Here is a 22,756-nt window from a genome sequence, read left to right on the forward strand (position 1 = left end):
ACAATAAAAATTGTATTGTCATCTTAGAATTATAAGGTAACAACAATGACATTTTTGTCAAAATTGAGTTATTGACATATTTTTATTAAATGACAACTTAATTATGTTTTGGGATGTTTTTTTTTTTTAATATATATAAGTGTCTTACATTTTAAGACTTTAAAAAAAAAATGTAACACACATACTGTTTGCTATATAATGCAAAAACTTTGAAGCTCAATATCTAAATATCATTTAGAAGGCTGATAGAACCTTATAATTCTAAGGTGACGGTATGTATACAGCTATATTTTGACACATTATTAAAATTTTTGGCAAGGAAATAATTTGTTTGTTGTGACCAGACAAAAAAAAAAAAAAGAAAAAAAAGGTAAATCTTTAGTATTGAGCCCTGAAAAATCATGTGAAATTGAACTAATAGCGATGTGACACTATAAAGCCACAACCCATTTGTTCATGCACAATAAGAAAGGTCATACACAACACACAAAAAGTGAAATGAATGAGGAGGCATGTGGACATAACACAAAATCGAAATCAAGTCATTTTTTAGCATGCCAAAGTCCAATTTATGCATATAAAATATATTTTCTCAACAAAAAAAAAAAAAAAAACTGTGGCTAGTAAAAATGACGAGTGGCTAGTAACGTTGGAAAACTACTAGCCACAGTGGCTGGTGATCAAAAAAGTTAAAGTCCAGCCCTGTGTATATGTGTCCTAATGTTGTTTTACCACTCTTTTAAGCATCTTTGAACAATAAAATGAGATGGTATTTTGAAGTGTCTCCAATATTAAAAAGTTGCTCTCATTTACTTGAAGTGTTGTATTAGCAGTGTATTTCTTGAAGCAGTGTCTCATTTGAGGGCCTCTCTTTACTGTGGTGTCCCAGACTGTTGACAGTGAGTGATTAATGACAACAGGTCATGACTCCACTGTCTGCTTGTCTGCTGTTTAAAAAATGAACCTCAGGCTGGCAGAATGGTCCAACTTAAGGGTGACAAAAGACCACTGGCATGAACTGAAATCCAAGCTGAAGGCACTAAAAGGAGACTTGCTTAAAGGCATAGTTCATACAGAAATAAAAACAGTACTGTTAACTTTTATACATTAAAGCCATCCAGATATTTTTTTTTCTTTAATAAAACTTTAAAGAAGAATTTTAGCTGGAACTGTGGATTTTAAGTATGATAAATATGTAAGGAAATTGTTACTAGCACTTTAAGAGACAAAATAAATATAAAAATATAAATACAAGGAATTCAAATTGAATATCTAAGAATTCCCAAATTTTCCCAAACAATCTGCATCATGTTTGAGTTTTTTTATTTATTTATTTATTTTTATTTATTTATTTATTTATTTTTATATGCAGATATGTCAATATTTCCAATATGCTTTCAGTATCAGTCACAAGCTCCCCTTTTCCTCCCCAGGGAAATGGTAAATAATTTCTATACAAATTACATAGTGATTTCAGACAAAAGCAGACATACAAAACTGCATTATGCACACAAGGGAAATATACAATGTGAGCATAAATGAAAACAAAATAAAGATTGCAGCTATAGTCTACAAGTATAATGATGGGAAGTTCAGATAATTTGAATACAACTTAAATGTTACAAATTAATTCCCTAATGCATAATTGACAAACACACGCAAACAGTGACATCTTGAGCAAGACAATAATGTATGAAGAAGATAAAGATTAAAGATCATTGTTTATCTGGTTCACAAGGCTATGGGGTTTAAATTAGCCCACTTCATCTTTTGAGTTCTCAGGTAGTTTACTGGCTTGTGTCACGTCACATCTCCATAAACTAAAGTTTTGTAGGCTGTCAAATAGCAGAAAAGTTTAGTTAATCAGACCAGAGTACATTGTAAATAAACAGTTTTCCGTATATTGTGATTAATGTTTTTATTTTTTAATATTTATGCCTTAAATCACTGCTGGCACTTTTTTCTAGGGGTTTCAGTACAGCGTAACTGCTACTACGTCATCAGGTAGGCGTGGCCTATCTGTGAATTTGCATAGGTCACAGATCATGCACAGATTGTGAAAACAACCTTTTGCTTCAGATACCTGTATACCTTCAGATACCGCAGGGGTTTTGTGTCCAATGCCTTTTATATGCAGTAATTTAAAATAGCTGCCCTGATCGCAGGTGTTTCATGTATGATCATTTTTATATTAAACATCAGATGATTAACATCGTTTCCCAGATATGGGTTGTAGCTGAAAGGGCATCAGCTGCGTTAAACATGTGCTGGATAAGTTGGTGGTTCATTCCGCTGTGGAGACCCCGGATTACTAAATGGACTAAGCCGAAAAGAAAATGAATGAATGATCTAAAACATCAGATCAGTTTTGTGTATGATGACTTTATTTAAAAATAGAAAATAAATGTTCTGTTAATTAACTAAGATTGAGTCAGAAAAATTAACCATGGTTTATTACAGAAAAATGTGGTATTTATTTGTTTAAACAGGACTGATTACCATATTTTAAACTACAAAAACACAGTTAATCTAATGTATCATACCATTATTATTATTGTGGTTTACCATGGAAGTACAAAAGCCCCGTGAATTTATTTTATTTTTTTTTGTTAAACCATGTAAAATCTTCGGTAAAAAAAGAGTAAAATGAAGTAAAACAAATGGCTACAAATGCAGTATTACACTTATTGTGGTTGGCTGTTTTAGCAAATGAAGTCATTAAAATATAATATAATAAAACAAAAATAACCTGTATAATTTGTTTTGTCCTGTTTTACACTGTAGAAAAGCGCGTGCTTTTACGGGCGTGACGTGGAGTCGGTCCGCGAATCGCAGCACATTATGATGATGACCAATCAGAGTCACTTAAGGGCGGGCCTTTCAGAGTACCTAGGAAATATATCAGTCGTTTTCATGTTAGCTGAGTAGCTGTGTATAATCAAAGTGAGAAAAAAATACACGATTTAACACGATTTCATTCAAGTGAAGCATGAGCACACATTGTTTGGCATCTTATAAACACAACCAAGCCATAAAATTATATTCTAGACCACCCCTTTAAAGTGACATATTGTTTTGGCTAGTGTTTTATTTTATGCAGCAAAAACCTAATTGGCTGCCAGTACATTATCTGTTATTTACAAATGTGTTTATTTATATATTATTTCTTATACATTATATTATTTCAAACTACTAAAATGTCTAACTACTAAAACTATGTTTTAAATGTCAAACTACTAAAATTTTTTTTTTTTTTTTTTCAGAGCTCATCAAATGGTGTGACGGTGGGAACTCCAAACACTGCCACTATCACCATCCTATCTAATGACAATGCCTTCGGGATCATTTCCTTTAACTCGGTATGTTTCTTTCTCTAGTTTTTTTCTTTTTTTTTCTGAATGAACAGTGAGAAGAAGCTGTTCAGAGCGTACTCGGAAGGTCGAAGTGTTTTTGTTTGTTTTGTTTTCTGTGTGTGTGTGTGTGTGTGTGTGTGTGTGTGTGTGTGTGTGTGTATGTGTGTGGAGGGGGGAGGTAATTAACTCAGGGGAGTAGGGGGTCATTGGATGGGAAAGTGAGAGTGTTGTGGGTCAGATGCCTGAGAGAAAGAGTTGCTGAGATGGGAGTCCAGGGAAACTGCAGAGCTCCAAAGAATCCGAATGGAAAAGGCAGGCCATTTACTGAATGGATTAGCTGGTTAATAATGTAATTTCAGTGTTGTCATGGAAACCGACTGCTTACATTACCATATTGACATAGCTTCTTCCTGTTTTTTTCTTAATCAACCAAAAATATAGAATTTTAATTTTCCTGTCAATGTTTTTTTTTAAGATGCCAGACATGATTTTTCACCAAATTTTGGCAGCCCTCTATGTATACAATGTATACATGAGCATTACATAAAAATGTATATGAATACATATTGCAGTATATCAAAATACACCCCCCAAAAAAGACTTATAGACTTAATATATATATATATATATATATATATATATATATATATATATTGAGTGGAACCCAGCATTTACAGTATAAATGTCCAAGCCTCTACTTTTACACTTAAAGAAAGCAGTGGAAGTGTTATGTAACTTGTAAAACACCACGTCTCTTATGATAGCCACAAAAAGTTAAAAAAAATCAAAACAATTAGAGAGCCCCTGCAACATTTGTAATTTCATTCATATGATATTGTTCTTCTTTACTGTTTTATAAACCTTTAATGAATATTTGCATGAGACTGATCTACTAAATTGGGTCAGGTATCGACAGAGCACCGTGCTGCTCCAGGAAGGTCACCATTTTAGCTCCAACCTTCCTAACCAAAGCTACATCCGAATATACATCTTCCCTGCTTCATAAGACCTGAAAAATGTTATGAAAAATTAATCATAACTTATGGTTTTAGACCAAGAAGGCAAAAATTACCTGGATCGTCTGCATCTTAAGTTAAATTTATAAAAGGTTTCAGGTGACAGTGAAAACTTGGCAGATGTATGTTCAAAATGAATACATTTCAAAAAATTCATTTCAAACAATACTATACATTTGAAATTTTTGAGTCTATAGATGTGTCTAATCAAGGTTGTAACTAATCGCAGTAACACTTTGACCCTCTTGGGGACCTATTCATCATACCTCATAATCTGTTAAAGCAGTTCCTGATATCACTTAATGTGTTCTGTAAAATTATGTGAACCACTGAATGATGCTTTTTTTGTTTCTCTTTTAAGAGTTCCCTTATTACTGTGGAGGAGTCAAAAGGTAGAAGCCAATATGTGCCTCTTACTCTCCTGAGAGAGAAAGGAACCTATGGCACTGTGACTGTCAACTTTGAGGTAAGTAATGCACATTATGTATATCTGCTTTATTTGATTGATTATATTTCTGTTAAATAAATTGAATATTCTGTTTGCAATTAAATCATAGATTTTTGGAGGTCCAAATCCTGCCAGTGAGGATCTCAGCCCAGACATGGGGAACATCACTTTTCCTCCTGGTCGATCTGTTGTAGTTTTCAGCATCATGATACAAGATGACAAGGTTTTTTTTTTTTTTTCCTTTAATAGGCATAAAATAAATCACATTAATAATGAATGCTTGAACTTAATTCGAAACATATCCCCTTTTTCCTTTCTTTTTTTAATAATGTGGCACAGTTACATTACCAGACTCTTGACCCCTGAAAGCAATAGTGAAAGTTCCATGGATATACATTCACCAGACACTTTATTAGATACACCTTACTGGTACCTGGTTGGGCCCCCTTTTACCTTCAGAACTGCCTTAATCCTTTGTGACATAGATTCAACAAGGTACTGGAAATACTCCTCAGAGATTTTGGTCCATATTGACATGACAGCATCACGCAGTTGCTGCAGATTTGTCGCCTGCACACCCATAATGCGAATCTCCACCACATCCCAAAGGTGCTAAATTGGATTAATATCTGGTACTGTGGAGGCCATTTGAGTGCAGTGAACTAACCGTCTTGTTCAAGAAATCAGTCTGGGATGATTCACGCTTTATGACATGGAGTGTTATCCTGCCATCCATCAGAAGATGGGTACATTGGGGTCATAAAGGGATAGACAAGGTCAGCAACAATACTCAGGTAGGCTGCGGTGTTAACACGATACTCAATTGATACTAATAGGCCCAAAGTGGGAGAAATTATATCTCCTAAATCCTTACACCACGAATCCATGCTTTCATTCTGTTGATGCCAAATATTGATCCTACCATCCGAATGTCGCAGCAGAAATCTAGACTTATCAGACCAGGCAACTTTTTTTCCAACCTTCTATAGTCCAACTTTGGTGAGCCTGTGTGAATTGTAGCCTCAGTTTGCTGTTCTTAGCTGACGGAAGTGGCACCCGGTGTGGGCTTCTGCTTCTGTAGCCCATCCGCCTCAAGGTTTGAAGTGTTGTTCATTTAAAGATGCTCTTCTGCCTACCTCGGTTGCAAAGAGTGGCTATTTGAGTTTCTGTTGCCTTTCTATCAGCTGGAACCAGTTTGGCCATTCATCTCTGACATCAACAAAGTAATTGCACCCACAGAACGTAATGCTCACTGGACATTTTCTCTTTTTCGGATGTTTCACAGTAAACCCAAGAGATTGTTGTGCTTTAAAATCCTAGTAGATTAGCAGTTTCTGAAGTACTCAGACCAGCCCATCTGGCAACAACAACCATGCCACCTTCAAAGTCACTTAAATCACCTTTATTCCCCATTCTGAGGCTCAGTTTGAACTGCAGCTGATCGTCTTGACCATATCTACATGGCTAACTGCATTGTGTTGCTGCCATGTGATTGGCTGATTAGAAGTTTGCGTTGAGCAGATGGACAGGTGTACCTAATAAAGTGGCCGGTGATTGTATATTTGACAATACTCATTGTATTTCTCAATCTGTGTGTATTTTATAAAACTGTTATTTAAAAAAATAATAATACAATTAAATACTAACATGCTGAATTTGGTCAGAGGCATGATTTTTACTGAATAGACACTAAATATAATTTTTTTTTCGATTGATTATTGTGCATGTTCATTATTAATAAAAAAAATTATTAAAATTAATTAAAAGCATTGAACTTATTGATTTAAGATATTTTTCATTAGTCTATGTTTGTTGTTTTTAATCTTACACCTCCACCAGCTTCCAGAAGATGATGAGATCTTCACGGTGCAGTTGACAGAAGCAGCCGGAGGAGCTTTACTCAATCCTAACAGAAGCAGTGTGCAGATCAAGATCTCCCGTAATGATGCTCCCATCCGGTTCTCCAAATCCACACTAGTGGTGCCGGAGAACATCGGCGTCATCTCTCTCACCGTTACACGTGGTAGAACTGAGGATGGTCTTTTGATTGGATCTGATGACAAAACAGTATCTGTGGCGTATGCAATCATTACGGGCAATGGTGCAGCCAGTGCAACACCGCTGACAGACTTTGTGGATCTACAGACAGAGAGGATGGTTGTTTTCCTTCCAGGCGTCCACGAAACAGACCTCCGTTTTAGCATTAGAGATGACAACATTCCTGAAATTGCAGAGTCTTTCCAGGTGGTTCTTCTGGAAGAGACTCTGTTGGGTGATGCAGTGCTGGTGACTCCAAGTTTGACACTCGTGACCATTGAACCCAATGATAAGCCTTATGGAGTCTTGTCGATCAGTCCTTCCCCTATACAGCCACACATCATTAATGAAGACCTAAACCTCATGTGAGTGGAGTGCTTTTTAAAGTGAATTATAACATTGATGTGTATGATCACAGCAGTGTGATCTGTCTAGGCTTGTCCCTGAAGGGTATGATCATGGTGTCATCAGCTTCTAAATTCAAATCTGCTTTTCCACATTGACTCAAGCAGAGAGAAGAGAGAGAAATATGTGCACGACACTTAAAAATCACAATTTATCAAAGTTTTCAGACAAATAATGTTTATTTTAAGTTTCATTAAATATATTTAAATACACACAAGTACTAGCAAAAATAACATTTTTAGTTTGTAAAAAGTTTGTAAAAAGTTTTTATTTATTAGCTTTATTCACATCAGATACACACTTTTAGGTTACTAGAGAATTAACTTATAGAGCATTATTCTTTAGCCAATCAAATGGCACCTATGGTGAAAAATCAACTTTTTAAGCTATTTGGACAAACATATGTGTATATATAGTGTATAGACCAACATATTGGGGTGATATAAACACACCCAGTCCCTTTTTTTCAATTTAACAACATAAAAACGGTGGACCAATTAGAGCGGTTTTCAGACCAACCGCAACTGCGGTCCCCCCGCCCATTGAATTGATTGACAGCTGCGCGCATTAACATGTTCCGGTAGTCACGTGTATATGTCAACAAGACCAGGCAGACATACGCAAAGCAACCAGGAATAAAAAAAGGTCTGTTCTGTTCGCTAGGATCAGCAATCATCATCAAATGTGATTAAGAGTAAGTTTCACATGTTTAAAGTGTTTTAAAACAGTGCAAGTGTGTAATTAATTACAGCGATTTACATCAGCTTTACTTCATCTGCACAGCCTCGTGTCAGAACAATTATAAAAGAAGACGCTTCAATGCCGGTTTGTGGAAGTTAAATCAGGTTTTTGGATACTAGCATAACAGATATCCACACAGCACTGGAGGTTAGCCTGTATCCTGTCACATTTGAGTGCAAAAACAGTGCTAAGCTAAGCGCGCTCTGTCTGTCTGCCTGCCTGCCTGTGTGTGTGTGTCAGCTGCGGTGTGCGTGTGTATCTCTGTGTCTGTGTGTGTGTGTGTGAGCGCGTACGTGAACTTTGTAACGATATTGTGTGTGACTTATCAATGCAACTTCACAGTACTGATTAGTAAAGAGTAGTTCTTACTGTAGTATTTCTCACAAACGATACGTGAGATCTTCTTCCTTTAAGTCTGTCTGTTGTCTGACGCAGCCGAGGGAGGAAATTAAAGCACGCGGGAAGGCACGTAGAAACAGCAGGCGGGCAGAACTCGCCTTAAAGGCGCAGTACAACAATACCACCCCCTGCTGGAAACCAGGAGAGGATTCAAGTGCAGTCTGTATTAATAAGAGTAGGCAGGCAGGCAGGGGTTATCACAGGAGCAGACAGAATTATCAAAGGCAATCCAAAAGAAAAAAAAAAAAAAAAAAAAAAACTGGCAAGAGATTGGTTCAGGCAGCTAACATAACCCCCCCCCCCCCCCCCCCCCACACCACACACACACACACACACACACACAAAAACAGTAAAGAAAGCAAAGATCAAACATGGCATGGGAAAATAAGGTAAGGAAAAATGAAAGGGATCTGGATGCAGACCTAGTGCAGTGCAATCTGAGTTGCATCCAATGCTTTTTAATGTGCTTGCCTAACCCTACCCCTGACCCTACCCGTCACAGTGACATCACTTACTCCATCGAGTGCATTGTGTCTGAAATTGCATCGAGGAGTGATGCAATCTTAGCTTGCATCATAAAGGCTGCATCCAGATACTATTGGGAAAAATGCTTCGTAATGGTTACAGGAACAACAAGACTCAGCACTGTGTGTGCATGCAAATGTGTATTTGTAGTCAATGTATATAGCTCAGTGCTTCCACTAGGATTTTTTCCAGCTTTGGCGACAGTCCTTTTACACAGATCTGCCAACTACCGTATGACATTATTTCAATGACAAATGTTGTGAGCTCAGTATTACAAGTCGAGATTGCATTTGTGTAATATGAGCGTGCAAATATATTTGCTTGAGTACCGATTTGCTCTGTTCGTGCTCAAAACTTCTTGCATGCCCCCTAAAAGATACGCTACTCAAGCACAGATCTTCTTGTGTGCTCTCAAATAAACGCTGCTGAAGAGCGATTTAGTGCGTTTATGTAACGAATATGTCTCCAACATTTATTAGATTTTCTAGGAATATGTATGAATGTCTCCAATAGACCTACAGAGTGGCATTAATGCGTCCTGAAGTAAAGTGAAATGGCTATAAACTCTAGCAAGATAAAGTCATTGTATGCAGAGCCATAGACCTTTATCTATAAATAAAGTATAATTATGGAAACTGTGTTCATCTTAACTGAAAGCTACATTGTAGCCTCACGCATCCCGCACCCATCAGTCAGTCAGCATGCATGTCACCTTAAAAGGTTTAACAAATAACGCGCAGCACTACTATGATTACAGAAAATGTTGCGCTGTTATAATTCACTTACCTTTTAATACGTTTTGGTGCGATTATAACCCGCTATTAAAAAAAACAACGAATTAATGTTTTGAATGAGAAGCTGTGATGTAGCCGTGGCAGGATGCATTTAGGTGTAGCGCCCCGCCATGTAAGAATGAATGTAGTGAAAACCATGCAGCTCATAATGATCCTCCGGCTGTGTGTGTGTAATTAATGTCATACAAGAACAAGTGTGTGAGGTGCATGACAGGATTTGTAGTTCTCCAGCGATCCGCAGTAGCTTGATCAAACAAAAGCGACACATTTTATAATCAAATTCACATAAAAAATCTCATGCTGGGTCAATGGAAGTATTTGAAACTTACATGTGAAAGGGTAAATGAGACTTGCATTGATGTTTAAAGTGTTTTGAAGTCATTATTTGATGTGTGTAAAATACCATCAAGTACATGATAGTGCATAATGGTAACACATTCAGGAAACTTTAGCTAGTTGTTATGTAGTGACAGATTTGTATATGTCTTACACTCAATAAATTAGTGAAACGGTGGCTGAGTAGTTAGCACCATTGCCTCTCAGCAAGAAGGTCACTGGTTTAAGTCCCGGCTGGGTCAGTTTGCATTTCTGTGTGGAGTTTGCATGTTCTCCCCATGTTGGTGTGGGTTTTCTCCAAGTGCTCCGGTTTCCCCTGGAAGGGCATCCACTGTGTAAAACATATGCTGGATAAGTTGGTGGTTCATTCCACTGTGGCAACCCCTGACGATTAAAGGGTCTAAGCCGAAAAGAAATGAATGAATGAATCCTCATTAAATTTCTCACTTTAAAATACAGAATTTTACCCCAATTTTGTTCTCAACTTTTAAAACATTTGTTGTATTTGTCTAAATTTAACCATTTTGAATTTCCATTTCGGAAATAACCTTTCATTTAACATTTTTAAGGTGTATTTTGTTCTGACTAAATATAATGTGATAGTGAAGTCCTGGGCAAAGTACGTTACCTGACATTACCCAAGCAATACTATCTTTTCAACATTTGATTTATTGTAATTTTTACAGTGTTAAAGCTCTGCTATCGTTCATTTTTGATTGCCTGTTACTTTATGTTTCAGTGCATCGTATTACTCTTAATAAGGACAAATACATTACACTGGAAGCTAGCCATTTTAGTCTTGTTTTAATGTTAATTAAAAAAAGAAACCTAAGTGCCAGTGGTAAGTGCAGTATACTGTAGTAAACATTTTATCTGCGGTATCTCTAATCTCTGCTTATTTGTCTCAGATATGAAGGCATGATCATTGTAAGGAATGGAGGAACACACGGAGCTGTTTCTGTTCAGTGGAACATCACAAGAAACTCCACTGACAGATCTCCGGTCTCTGCCGATCTTAACCCTGCAGCAGGTACCTTGAGGTTTTCTGAGGGCCAGATGAGTGCTGTACTGCCTTTAAACATCACCCAGGACAGCCTCCCAGAAGAAGCCGAGGCTTTTCTCCTCAAACTGATCCCAGGATCTGTACAAGGAGGAGCTGAAGTGGATGAGCCGATGGAAGTAAGTGCTTCATTTTTTTTTTAGAGAATGTATTCGGATTACAGCGGCGGCTCAATTCTGAGGTGGATTTGGTTTTGAAAGATGAGTGCGAGCTGACGTTGATGACAGCTTGAAGGAAAATGTTATTATTCATGATATGCCTGGGCACTGGTTGTCTAACATGTTGAAATGTCACCCGCTTTGATGGTATTCTAGACCTTTATGCTTAGTTTGGTTGCCGATCCTTCTTGGACCTCGCTGGGAGGTTTGTGGTGAGACATCCAGGGAGGTTGTTGTCTTATTCTGGCTCAGACCTCTTGTCAAGGAGGAAGTTCCTGGATTCGAGCTAGTTCTTAGTTACCATCTGGGCAGCACTCAGTCCATTTAAGCGGATGTGGAGTAAAACGAGACACATGTGTCTTTCTGGCATCACAGAATGCTGGTTGCACTGAGTGTCACTTGGGTGTTCCCTTCATGTGGTCCCAGCACAAAATAACCAACAGCAGAGCCTGTGGGTGGCTGTGTGTTCTTTTTATATCATGTCTGTTGCGAGTTTTGATTATGTGTGAAAGGAGCGGATAGATCTCACTGTGTTTACGTTAAAACCCATCCATTTCCTATAAATGTCAGCAGTTTAATAACCAAATTAGTTATGCGGGAAGCGATCATAAAAGGTCTTGATTAGAGTTGCATGGGCGTTGAAATTAGCGGTAACTGAGCCTGAGAATTAATATAGTCTGCTAAATGCAAATCTTGATCTTTCTTTTCACAAAATCATTAGCAGTCCTCATTGTCCAAAATCTTCATGGCCAGCAAAACTCCAGTTATTGTCATTTATTTTACACCGTAAACCCAAATAGTTGACTTTAACAGACAATTGAGTGGTGTTTTAGTAAAAATATTAGTGTGTAAAATGTTTCACCATACCTAAAAAAGGTTTTAGTATGGTTTGTGTTTATGTAAGTGAGACACATGTGGTGCTAATTGGCAAGAGGAGGCGCTGATAATGGTCTGTACACCATAATAATCAAGCAATACAACTGTTTATTGATATTATCACAATAATAGCCAATAATCAAACAATAAAGCCACAGTCACTTTGCAGTTTGCGCCCCATTGAGCCCTATCATACACCTGGCGCAAGGCAGAACGCAAATGTTATTTAAGCTCGATGCAAGTGTCATTTTGACAGTTTGCACCACACTGTTAAAATAGCAAATGCATTTGCACCCATAGGCATTCTGGTCTAAAAAAGAAGGTGTGTTAAGGCGCATTTGCTATTTTGAGGAACCAAAGTAGACTGCACAATAGACCAGCTGAGAGCAGGTCCAGCGCAGAGTGCATTAGTTATGCGCCTTTCTTACCCATTGCTTAATACACAGGATATAGAGCAATACGCAAATTTCTTTACAAATGAAAAAGAATTAAAGGATTAAAATATTACAAAAAATGATTATTTTTATTCTACATACATATAAAAACCATACTTTCATGCCTTCTTTATCTCGGGAGGCTTTTTCAGTTTATTCACGACAATTTGCTTTTGTATAATGTTATTATTAGTAGTAGTATTATTTATTATATGCATATTTATATTTGTTTTATTTAAAAACAATCTTAGATTTGCTATCCTGTCAGGTGGATATAACTCAGTTTTTTTTTTTTTAATACACTTCGTTATTATTCGTTAAACTGTTCATTTATTCGTTTGCTGGAAATTAGAACTGAATTTAGATATAGTTTTGAAGCAAATAATTGCGCTTAACAAACGAAATTACAGAAAATAAATTTACTTACATTCAAATTTCTGGTAACTTTGTAATTCAACCACTGTTATTCTAAAGTAAATTTCTGTAATTTAATTGCCGCTATTTTACTTTTTTTTTTTTTTTTTCCGGCACCCCAGCATACACTATAAAATTACATATATATATATTTTTTTTTACAGTGTATGGAATTCTCAAATCAGTCAGTTCATTTAGTGGTGTGTGACTGTCAGATGCGCTCTATTGTGATAAATGTACATGCAATTTAAAGCGGAGCGAAAGTAGACACTCTGGGTTTTAGGTTTGAACAGACGTACATACATAATAATAATAATAACAAAATCTAAACGCATGTCAGTCTTGGCAGAATTTAGTTTAAACCACAGATTTTGTCTTAAATGAGCATGAAAATTTAGAAAAGCAATAAAATGCTGTCATTATAGGTCTGTGCGTTTTTAAAGTGACAGCTCTGTTATTAAATGTAATCAAACGGAAAATCAAAATGAGAGATTCATTCACTGCTCTTGAACGTAATTCTGACCGTTCAGCTGTTAATCTAAAGTGAAACAGCTACGGATGAATTTATTTAGTAATTTTGGGATTTTTGTTTTTTCATCCCTTATTTTTACTTACCACTGTTGACACGTATGACATAATTTCTGATTTCAAAGCACACATTTACTAGTACATTCTATTTGGTTTTACAGTGTATACAAATCACAACCTTTTATCATTTACAATATCAGTGTAACTTTTAAAGTACACTTTTAAAATACATTTGTAATTTCTACTTAAAAAAACAGCTCTTCTATGCTTAAACTGTATCTCACTGTCAAGTGTGAGGAGCGTATTCATCTCAAACGTTCCTAAATTAATTAAACAAAATACCCAAATGGCAGCACTACAAATATTTAGAGTTTTTGTGCCTCCGCCTGATGAGGTCTGAGTAAATGACAGAGTAATAAACTAGCTCATGAATGCTATTTTTATCTCTCGTGAGGTCTAATGAAAGAGAAGGCTTTTCTACAGATGTAAAATTAGTTTTACACCGATATCCTGATGGTGCATGCACTGTAATGAATGGTGACTTTTGTTTATTGCTGTGTGTTATGGGTTCCTTTATACAGAGGACAAATTCAGGTCAGGTAAAGGAACTGGTTAGGCGAACTGCATTTTTAGAATAAAACTGCTGTGGGCAAATTTGGTAGCACTTTATTTTAACACTCCTGTTTTATATGTACATAATATTTACTTATCAGCATCAGTGCGTAAACTGGGTAAACACTAGGTAAAGTAACACTCCTAAACCTAATCTTAACATTGCATACAACTCAGTAGTTTTTGTAAGTAAATAGTAAATACACACAGTAAAATAATCATTGTATTATTGTGTTTATCAAAGAAAGAAAATGGTTTAGGATTCAACAGCTTTGCATGATCACGACAGAATTGTTGTTGAGAATACATTTAATAAATTTCTATTTGTGTAAAGGGATTACATTTGGATTACAAATTGTAATCCGCTTGTTAAGTGTGACGTCACACGGAGCGGCTTCCGGGTCCAAGCGCTCTATTCAACTGAATGGGAAGACTCATGAAATGGTAATAATAAACGTCTACAAAGAGATTTAATGCTTTCGAAAATCACGATTGCAGTATATATTTCCATGCCTAATATCCGATGGCCAGAAAGTGATACATTTCTTTATAAATTGTTAAATTTTTGGTATTTGTTATGCAGCAAGCCCAGAGATTGTTGTGTACACTATTATTTTATATAAAATTAACTTTAATGTGTGATAGGAATAAAACGTGATCATAAACGAATGATTTCTCCACTCAAATGAATGGCGGCTTCGACCCGGAAACAGTATTACATACGTCACAAACATGTCACCACTTAACAAGCGGATTCAAACTTGTTGGCTACATTATGTAATTATTTTAGCATTCTTTCAGCAATGACCATAAACATGTTGTGAATTGTGAACATAGTTTTTATTTAATATCCTTATTCACTTTGACATTAAAGAAAAATTCTGTAATTTTGACAAACACAATTTATTTTTGGCTTTTTAAGATCAGGTTTTGTGGTCCAGGGTCACAGATCTGAAACATTGCACAGGTTCTTGAACCACTCACTAGTCAAGATGGACAAGTAAAGAATATGCTTGATGCAACCTCTGTGGTACAAGCAAAGTTCATCAAACACCAATTTTAAGGAGGAGGAGATCATACCATCATTATATGTGCCATTTCTAAAACCTGTACATATGCTTCAGTTATCATGTCTTTGACAATTCAGCGGAATGTCTGGATATGAGAAAGATCTCTAGACAGGAGCATATTGTGGTTGAATTTTCATTTGCACTGCAGAAATGTGAGTGATATTCTAAAAACAATCAGCTGTAAGATACAGGCTCTGAAAAGGCTACGCTTCTTGTTTTTTCAAAACATGGTGCTTCCATTGACAACAACAGAAAAAAAAACTATTGGTTGTAGGGAGAGGGTGCTAAAGGGATGTGATGCAAACACAGAAATATAACCCTAAATAACCAGCTAATTGTAATTAAAGATAATATAACAACACAAAGCAATAAAATTTCTTCCTAAATAATTTAATATTGTTTACACGCTTTATTATTATTGTGAACTTGTTAACTACAGGGAGAATTAATTTTGGAAATCAAAACAAAAGAATAAAGTAATAAAAGCCATGAAATTACAATCATAAATAAAATAATAATAATAATAATAATAAAAATAAAAAATAAAAACAAACAAACAAGCAAATAATAAATAAATAGAATAAAAAATAATAAAATGTGTACATTATTTGTTATTTTAAAGTGACAAGACGAAAACAGCCAATAAATATGTATTGTTTTTATTTACCCCTTTTGTTTTGTTCATTTGTTGATTATATGAACTTACAGAATGCGTAATAGATGCATTTATTTAAACCTATTAATGAATGAGATTTTAACAGAACTGAATTCAGCATTATATTTTTTTAGAATGCAATTGTTCACACTTAGCCTACTGTAAAATCTTTCTTTGAACGTGAATATATATATATATATATATATATATATATATATATATATATATATATATATATATATATATATATTTTTTTTTTGAAATCTTAATTTAAATATGACAACATAATATGATGCTCTACAGAGTGTTTATTAAGTAAAAAGTTACGAATTGCTATTGCTATGATGTTTTGGATAAAAGAAGTTCTATCTGTCTTAAATGCTAGAAAAAAATGACATTGCAACAGCTGTAAGGAAACTAAACTATACTGTTTGTCCTTCACAGATGGTGTTCTTCATTCAGGACAGTGATGATGTCTATGGTCGATTTGGCTTTCATCCAAGAGAGAATCAGAGTATTCAGAGTCAGCCAGAGGGGCGATTCCTCTCCCTAAGCTTTCTCAGAGAAGGGGGGACTTTGGGAGAGGTACGACTTACACTGACTGCCCTCTACATACCTGCCCGTCCACTGGACCCTTCACGAGCCCGAGATGGGGTGCTGAATGGCACCAGTGTCAACACTGTGCTGTTCAGTTCCGGTCAATCAAGAGCTCAACTCATTCTGCCCATCCGTAATGATGCCTTCCTGCAAAACGGGGCTCATTTCCGCATACAGGTAGGATAAACTGTTCAAACCATAAGGACTGCATGTATATAATACAACCCCAAATCAGAAAAAAATAGGGACATTACAGTTGGGACAACACATTCTCTATTGGAGACAGGTTGGGACTGCAGGCAGGCCAGTCAAGAATACTGTATCTTGAGTCTTTTAATTATTATAGGCACTGTTGAAAGTGAATATCCAAATGTTTTCCTATTTGTTTTTGAGGAACATTGTTTTTAAACATTTAAAAAAAAAATCTCCTGTATTTGTTGGCAAACTGGTGATCCTTTTCTCCTAAAAGACTAGACCTTTCTTTGATTCTGCTTTTGTACCAAATCATAATTACCAGTTGACATCACATGTCTCATATTACATCATTTAACCAATTTACCTGATTGCTCCTGTCCCAACTTTTTTGAAATGTGTTGCAGAAACCAAAGTTGGAATAGGTGTTTATTTAAAAATAATAATGATAAAAAAGTTCATTGATAACAATAACGAGGATCACATTAAATAATGACTAAAAAAATCACTACTTTTTTTATTTGCGTTTTCCATACTATGCCAACTTTTTCTGTTTTGAGATTGTATGTAAATTAAAGCTAGATTTATTTAAAATTTATCAAAGTTAAAAAACAAAATGCTTTATTTTTTTGTATTAGTTAGCGATATCATGGAAATGTACATTACTCTTTAAAGGTTTAGGGTCGGTCATTCAAAAATAATAATAATAATTAATACTTTTTTAAATATGATTGACTCACACCAAGAAGGTCAATGGTTCGAGCCTCGGCTGGGTCAGTTGGCATTTCTGTGTGCAGTTTGCATGTTCTCCTAATGTTTTTGTGGATTTACTCTGGGTGCTCTGGTTTCCCCCACAGTCCAAAGACATGAGCTATAGATGAAATAAATAAGCTAAGTTGGCCGTAATGTATGTGAATGTAAGATTGTATAACTGTTTCCTGGTGTTGGGTTGCAGCTGGAATGGCATCTGCTGCATAAAACATATATTGGATAATCTACCGGTTCATTCCGCTGTGGGGACCGCTGATAAATGAAGGGATTAAGTCAAAAAGAAAATGAATAAACTTTTTAGTAGGGCTACTATCAGAATATTATTTCTAAAATTCAGAATATTAGATTATTTTTATATCACGTGACACTGAATATGTTCAATTTTAATATATTATAATAAATTATATCACACTATTATCACATTATCATATTATCATACTATTTGATTAAACTTTGGTGAACATTGCAAATTTAAATAAAAGTCTAAGGCTTCTGGCCCGTTGACCCAGGATGTGAAGAGTTCAAATGCAAAGTGCATCTAACTTTTTATTTTAAAATGAGCATTTTTCTCAGTTTTCTGTGCGTGTAGGTTCAATAATTTCACTTTTATGACAAAGGACAGGTTATTTTTATTAGTAATATTGTTTCTTTTCAATATAAATCACTGATTTTTTTTTTTTTTTAATCAAATCCTACATTAAAAGCTAGATGCTCCCTCTAAAAACACACTTTTGGCAGGGATGCAGATCAAATATTGCTAGTTTGTTCCGAGTTGGGAACTGAGAACTGTGTGAATATCAACCCTTCTGAACAAAGCATTGTAATCTGGTCATCATGCAGACATCTAGTGTATTCTTGTAACATATTTTTGTCTCTCTATAGTTGGACAGTGTGGAGTTAGTAAACATCACTCCACCAATCCCATCCATGAGTCCACGCTTTGCAGGAGCTTTGAACATCTCCCTGATCATCACTCCTGATATTGCTAACGGAGAGATCGGTTTTACCAGCAATCAGACAGTGGTGGCCCTGGAACCTGAAGATTCAAACTCCAGCCTGGTATACAACACTCTCATGAACATTTTATTTTCTGTACTGTACATTATTCAATATTAATTTAATTGTTGCCTTAATGAAAAGTTCACAGTTCACCCTAAAATAGCAATTCTATCTTTGCTCACTAACCTTTATAAGTTTCTTTTTCTCAAGATATAGAAACCTACTGGTAACCTGTAGTCATAAGCTTTTGTTGTAGGACAAAAAAACTAGCCCCAAAAAAAAAAAAAGTGTCTACTGGTTTCTATCTATCTTCAGCATATGTTATTTTGTGTTCAACATATGAAAGAAATGTATATAGATATGAAAAAAGAAGTTATGGTTAGAAAATATTGAGATAAATCATTGTATTCAATATATATATATTTTTTTATAATCCCTTTAAATGCTGAACTTAAGAGTAAACTTTAGGGTAAAACATTAGACTTGTGTACTCACTCTGTATACTTAAATGGATAAATTATGGATAATTATGATTTTTTTTTTTCTCTCTGTACATAGATAACTCTTCAGCTGAGACGGGATGGCACTGATGGCCAGGCGGTGGTCTTCTGGAGTCTCAGACCAACTGGTGAAAACAAAGAGGATGTCACTAAGGGAGATATTTCTCCATTTACTGGATCAGTCACTTTCCTCTCTGGACAAAGTGAAGCTGTGATTAACCTCACAGTATTGGCTGACAACATTCCAGAAATCAATGAGACCATCATTCTTACATTAGACAGGTTTGTTTTATTTTTTCACAAGATTCAGACATATTAATGTGCGATGGATTTGTCCAAATACATTTTGAATCCACTGGAGGTTTGTTTTAGTCCTCATGAAAGTTATTTTTATGTTTTAAAAGGAATAGGTCACCCAAAAATTTAACTTTGACCATGTTTTACTTATTATCCACTTGTTCCAAACAGTTTTGAGTTTCTGTTTTCTAATAAACACAAATGTTTAGAACCAACTGAGTGTGATTAAATGATGAAGACACTTTAATATTTATTTAATTTAAGAATCAACAAGAAAAGGTAGAAAGTTTCTATAAAGAATAGGTGATATTTAGTTAATACAATGCTCATTTCTAAAAAACATTGGTCATAAACTGACAACCACCTGTAATTTGTGGACAGAACAGTGGAGCAACACTGACAGCAAAGTATATATCTGTGTACATGTGCTTCTTAGGACATTACACCTGTCATTAAGATGTGTTTTTGTCAATCCAATCAGAAATGGAAAATGCTACATTGTAGGTATGTGCACTACAACTGATTTGAGAGTTGGCTAATCTTGTGCATACAATAGCCTGCACTTACATATTGTAGATATTTAAACACATTGTTACCCCTTCAATGAATTCTGCTAACATGCCGTGCACTTGACTCACATTATTATCATTATACAATTTAAGTGGCCTTTTAAAAAAAAAAAAAATTGACTGATCCAATATCAGTCAATGCATTCGGAATTTCAATCAAAAACCTGGCAGAATCTTCATCTTTCATAACGTTGACAACATTAAATACAAGTGAAAAATGCTAGGAATGTTTATTAAGAAATTACATTAAAATGGGCTGTTAGTTAATGTACATAATAACTTAATATGTGATTGTAACTTTAACTCAGGGGTGTCAAACTCAGTTTGAGCCCTGCACAGTTTAGTTCCAACCCTGCTTCAGCACACTCAAATGTAGGTTTTAAACAAGCCTAAAGGACTCAATTAGTTTGATCAGGTGTGTTTAATTAGGGTTGAAACTAAACTTTCCAGAACTGCGGCCCTCCAGAACTAAATTTGACATGTGAACTTTTGGAAAGGTGCTTTGAAACAATAATTATTGAAAAAATTGCCATACAAATAAACTTAAATTGAAGATTAAATATACTTAATATAAGATATATTATCTAAAAACAACAACAAAAAAATAAAAAAAAAACATCTCTACTAAATAGATGTGTAAATGGGGTCTGAAAATGCATTTTTGACCACTTCTAGTGAACACATTTGAATGTCTTGCAGTGGTGAGGTAAAGACTCATGTGGTTGCATGTATTCAAATGGCCCTAGAAGATAGTTTAAACTTTGCTGCCTAAAATCGTAAGTTTGTTTTAAAAGCAAAAAATCTAAGGAAGCACAATTGGATCTTACAAGTCCAGATTCAAACACAAACCTGCAGCGTTCAGGAATGGAAGACCACTCAAGAGATCATTTCTATCTCCATTCACATTCATATAGTGTAGAATTATCAATTATAATGAAAAAAATTATATAACATAAAGAGACAGAGATGGTGATCGTGGTTGAATTCTTACCCCTGCACGAATTACACTTTACAAAAAGGTTCCATTAGTTAATATATTTACTAACATGTACAAACAAACACTGATCAAAACCTTTATGCAGTATTTATTCATCTCTATAAAAGTTGGTTAATGGAAAATTAAAGGTGCCATATACTGCATTCGTATAATTAGTTAAATTGTTCTCTGACATCTAAATAGTAGGTTTATGGCTTTGGTAAATAAAAAAAAAATCTCCTCAAGCGCTTTTATAAGCTCATTTATTACTCTATAAAATACCGCTAGAATCTGAAGGTCCACGATTGACCAAATATGGCTCGTGTTCGAATATTAGTGAGCTCTGCTCTGACTTGCTGCTCTTACAAACACCCACACACACTCAAGAGTATGATGTACGCTGAACATGGACAAATATAAACCCAGTCAGATTGCTCACCAGATCTGCTTAGGATAAAGGTTAAATAATAATTAAACTTGACAAAAGACGGATGTATGGCAATGGATTCTGAAGCTTCAGTCAAAGAAAACACTGCCAGGTATTAATATCAACTTCTGCATGAACAGAGGACATTTGAGCTGGGTGATCTGACACAATTTAGCAGTGTACATGTGTTTGTTGAAACATACACTTCAAATGTCACAATAACACGATCAGTTAACAAAAGATGTAACTAAACATACCTTGTGCCTCTTCGGAGTGGAGATGAATATATGTATAATCTGTAAATTTTGCATTTTGCTTTCTGAGGCCAGTTTGAACATGCCTCGTGCTGTCTTTGCCCAGTAACGCACAGTAAACAGCATGGTGCTCGAGTTTTTCAAATTAAAGTCCCACATACATAGCAAATGAAAAGTATGGTTAAAAAATAACTAAAGGATAAAAATCATCATCGTTGTCTCACTAGAAAACGTTGTTGCTTATCAAACAGCATTAAGGCCTGTGCACACAGAGACGTTTTTTGCTCAAGTTTTCCGTCAGCCTTTAACACCTCATGACTATATAAAGGGCCTCAATCTGATCGTGCACACTAACTCGCAAAACGGCAGACGCAAAAGCGTCATTAAAAAAAAACAAACAAAAAAAAAAACTCCTCATGCTCGTTTAAACCTTCTCCACCAATCAGGTTGGCACTTTTGTTTACATGCACGGAGCTGCTGAAGCTACAGTAATCAGCACTTGGAGGAGCTCAAGCGCAAAACTGTCAATGCGAGCTCACATTGAAGAAGATGCCTTGAGGCGATATGAACGTAAAGCTGCTTATTGCTCTTGTGAACAATAATAATTTCTTCATTGCTAGAGCTGGAACTGCTGCTTGAACCATCTATGCTTGTTCAAGTCACCAGTAACTTTAACAACAAGCGTGTGAACGTCCTCTCTTCCTCTTCTTCTGTGTTACAAGCGGGTGTCGGAAGCTTAAAGTTGTGTTGCGCCATCTAACGTCAAGAAGTGATTTTGCATACTCTTCTGCTTGACACCAGTGAAAATCGCTTGGGTTTGAATGCGGAAAAACGTCTCGTAAAACGCTGACGATAAACGCAAACGAAAAGCGTCTCAGTGTGTAGGAGACTTAAAGCCTGATTTATACTTCTGCGTCAAGTGACCGGCGTAACCCACGGTGCATGCAACACGTGTGGCTGTGCATTTATTTTTCTGCACGCTGTCGGTCTGCATTAACACTTCCGAAAAGCTAGTTGGCAGTGAGGTGTAAATGTTCCTCTGTGTCGAGTTTCTTCACTGCTTTTTTGCTTTTCCTGAACGCTTCCGGGATGTACAAGTGGCTCAAAATCGCTCATTTTAAGGCAGGAACCGGCGGACGTGCAACAACTTTAACTATGAGGTAAACACAAAACAAAACTTTCCATCCGCAGCTCCTTCACGGGACTCCACACTTGTAAACAATCGCTTGCGCCATTCGCGCAGCCCTCGGTCCCGCCCAGACTTGTCAGCGCTACCAAGCCGACCAATCACAGAGCTTACGCTACGCATTGTT

General features: G+C 35.8%; 2 protein-coding genes across 3 annotated transcripts in view; both read left to right on the forward strand.

Moving 5' to 3' along the window:
* Positions 1 to 22,756, forward strand: part of LOC147844367 (uncharacterized) — a 768,760-nt gene that overhangs the window by 674,439 nt on the left and 71,565 nt on the right. The window lies entirely within an intron of this gene.
* adgrv1 (adhesion G protein-coupled receptor V1) overlaps positions 1 to 22,756 on the forward strand; it is a 269,966-nt gene that overhangs the window by 44,356 nt on the left and 202,854 nt on the right. For both annotated transcript variants that reach the window (NM_001001845.3, XM_087251637.1), the window contains 8 exon segments: positions 3,264 to 3,359; positions 4,731 to 4,835; positions 4,927 to 5,040; positions 6,657 to 7,219; positions 10,963 to 11,233; positions 16,306 to 16,635; positions 18,304 to 18,480; positions 18,979 to 19,202. In NM_001001845.3, coding sequence (NP_001001845.2) covers positions 3,264 to 3,359; positions 4,731 to 4,835; positions 4,927 to 5,040; positions 6,657 to 7,219; positions 10,963 to 11,233; positions 16,306 to 16,635; positions 18,304 to 18,480; positions 18,979 to 19,202 — 1,880 coding nt within the window.

This window comes from Danio rerio, chromosome 5 (genome assembly GCF_052040795.2).
Source record: "Danio rerio strain M-AB ecotype USA chromosome 5, GRCz13ab, whole genome shotgun sequence".
NCBI lineage: Eukaryota > Metazoa > Chordata > Actinopteri > Cypriniformes > Danionidae > Danio > Danio rerio.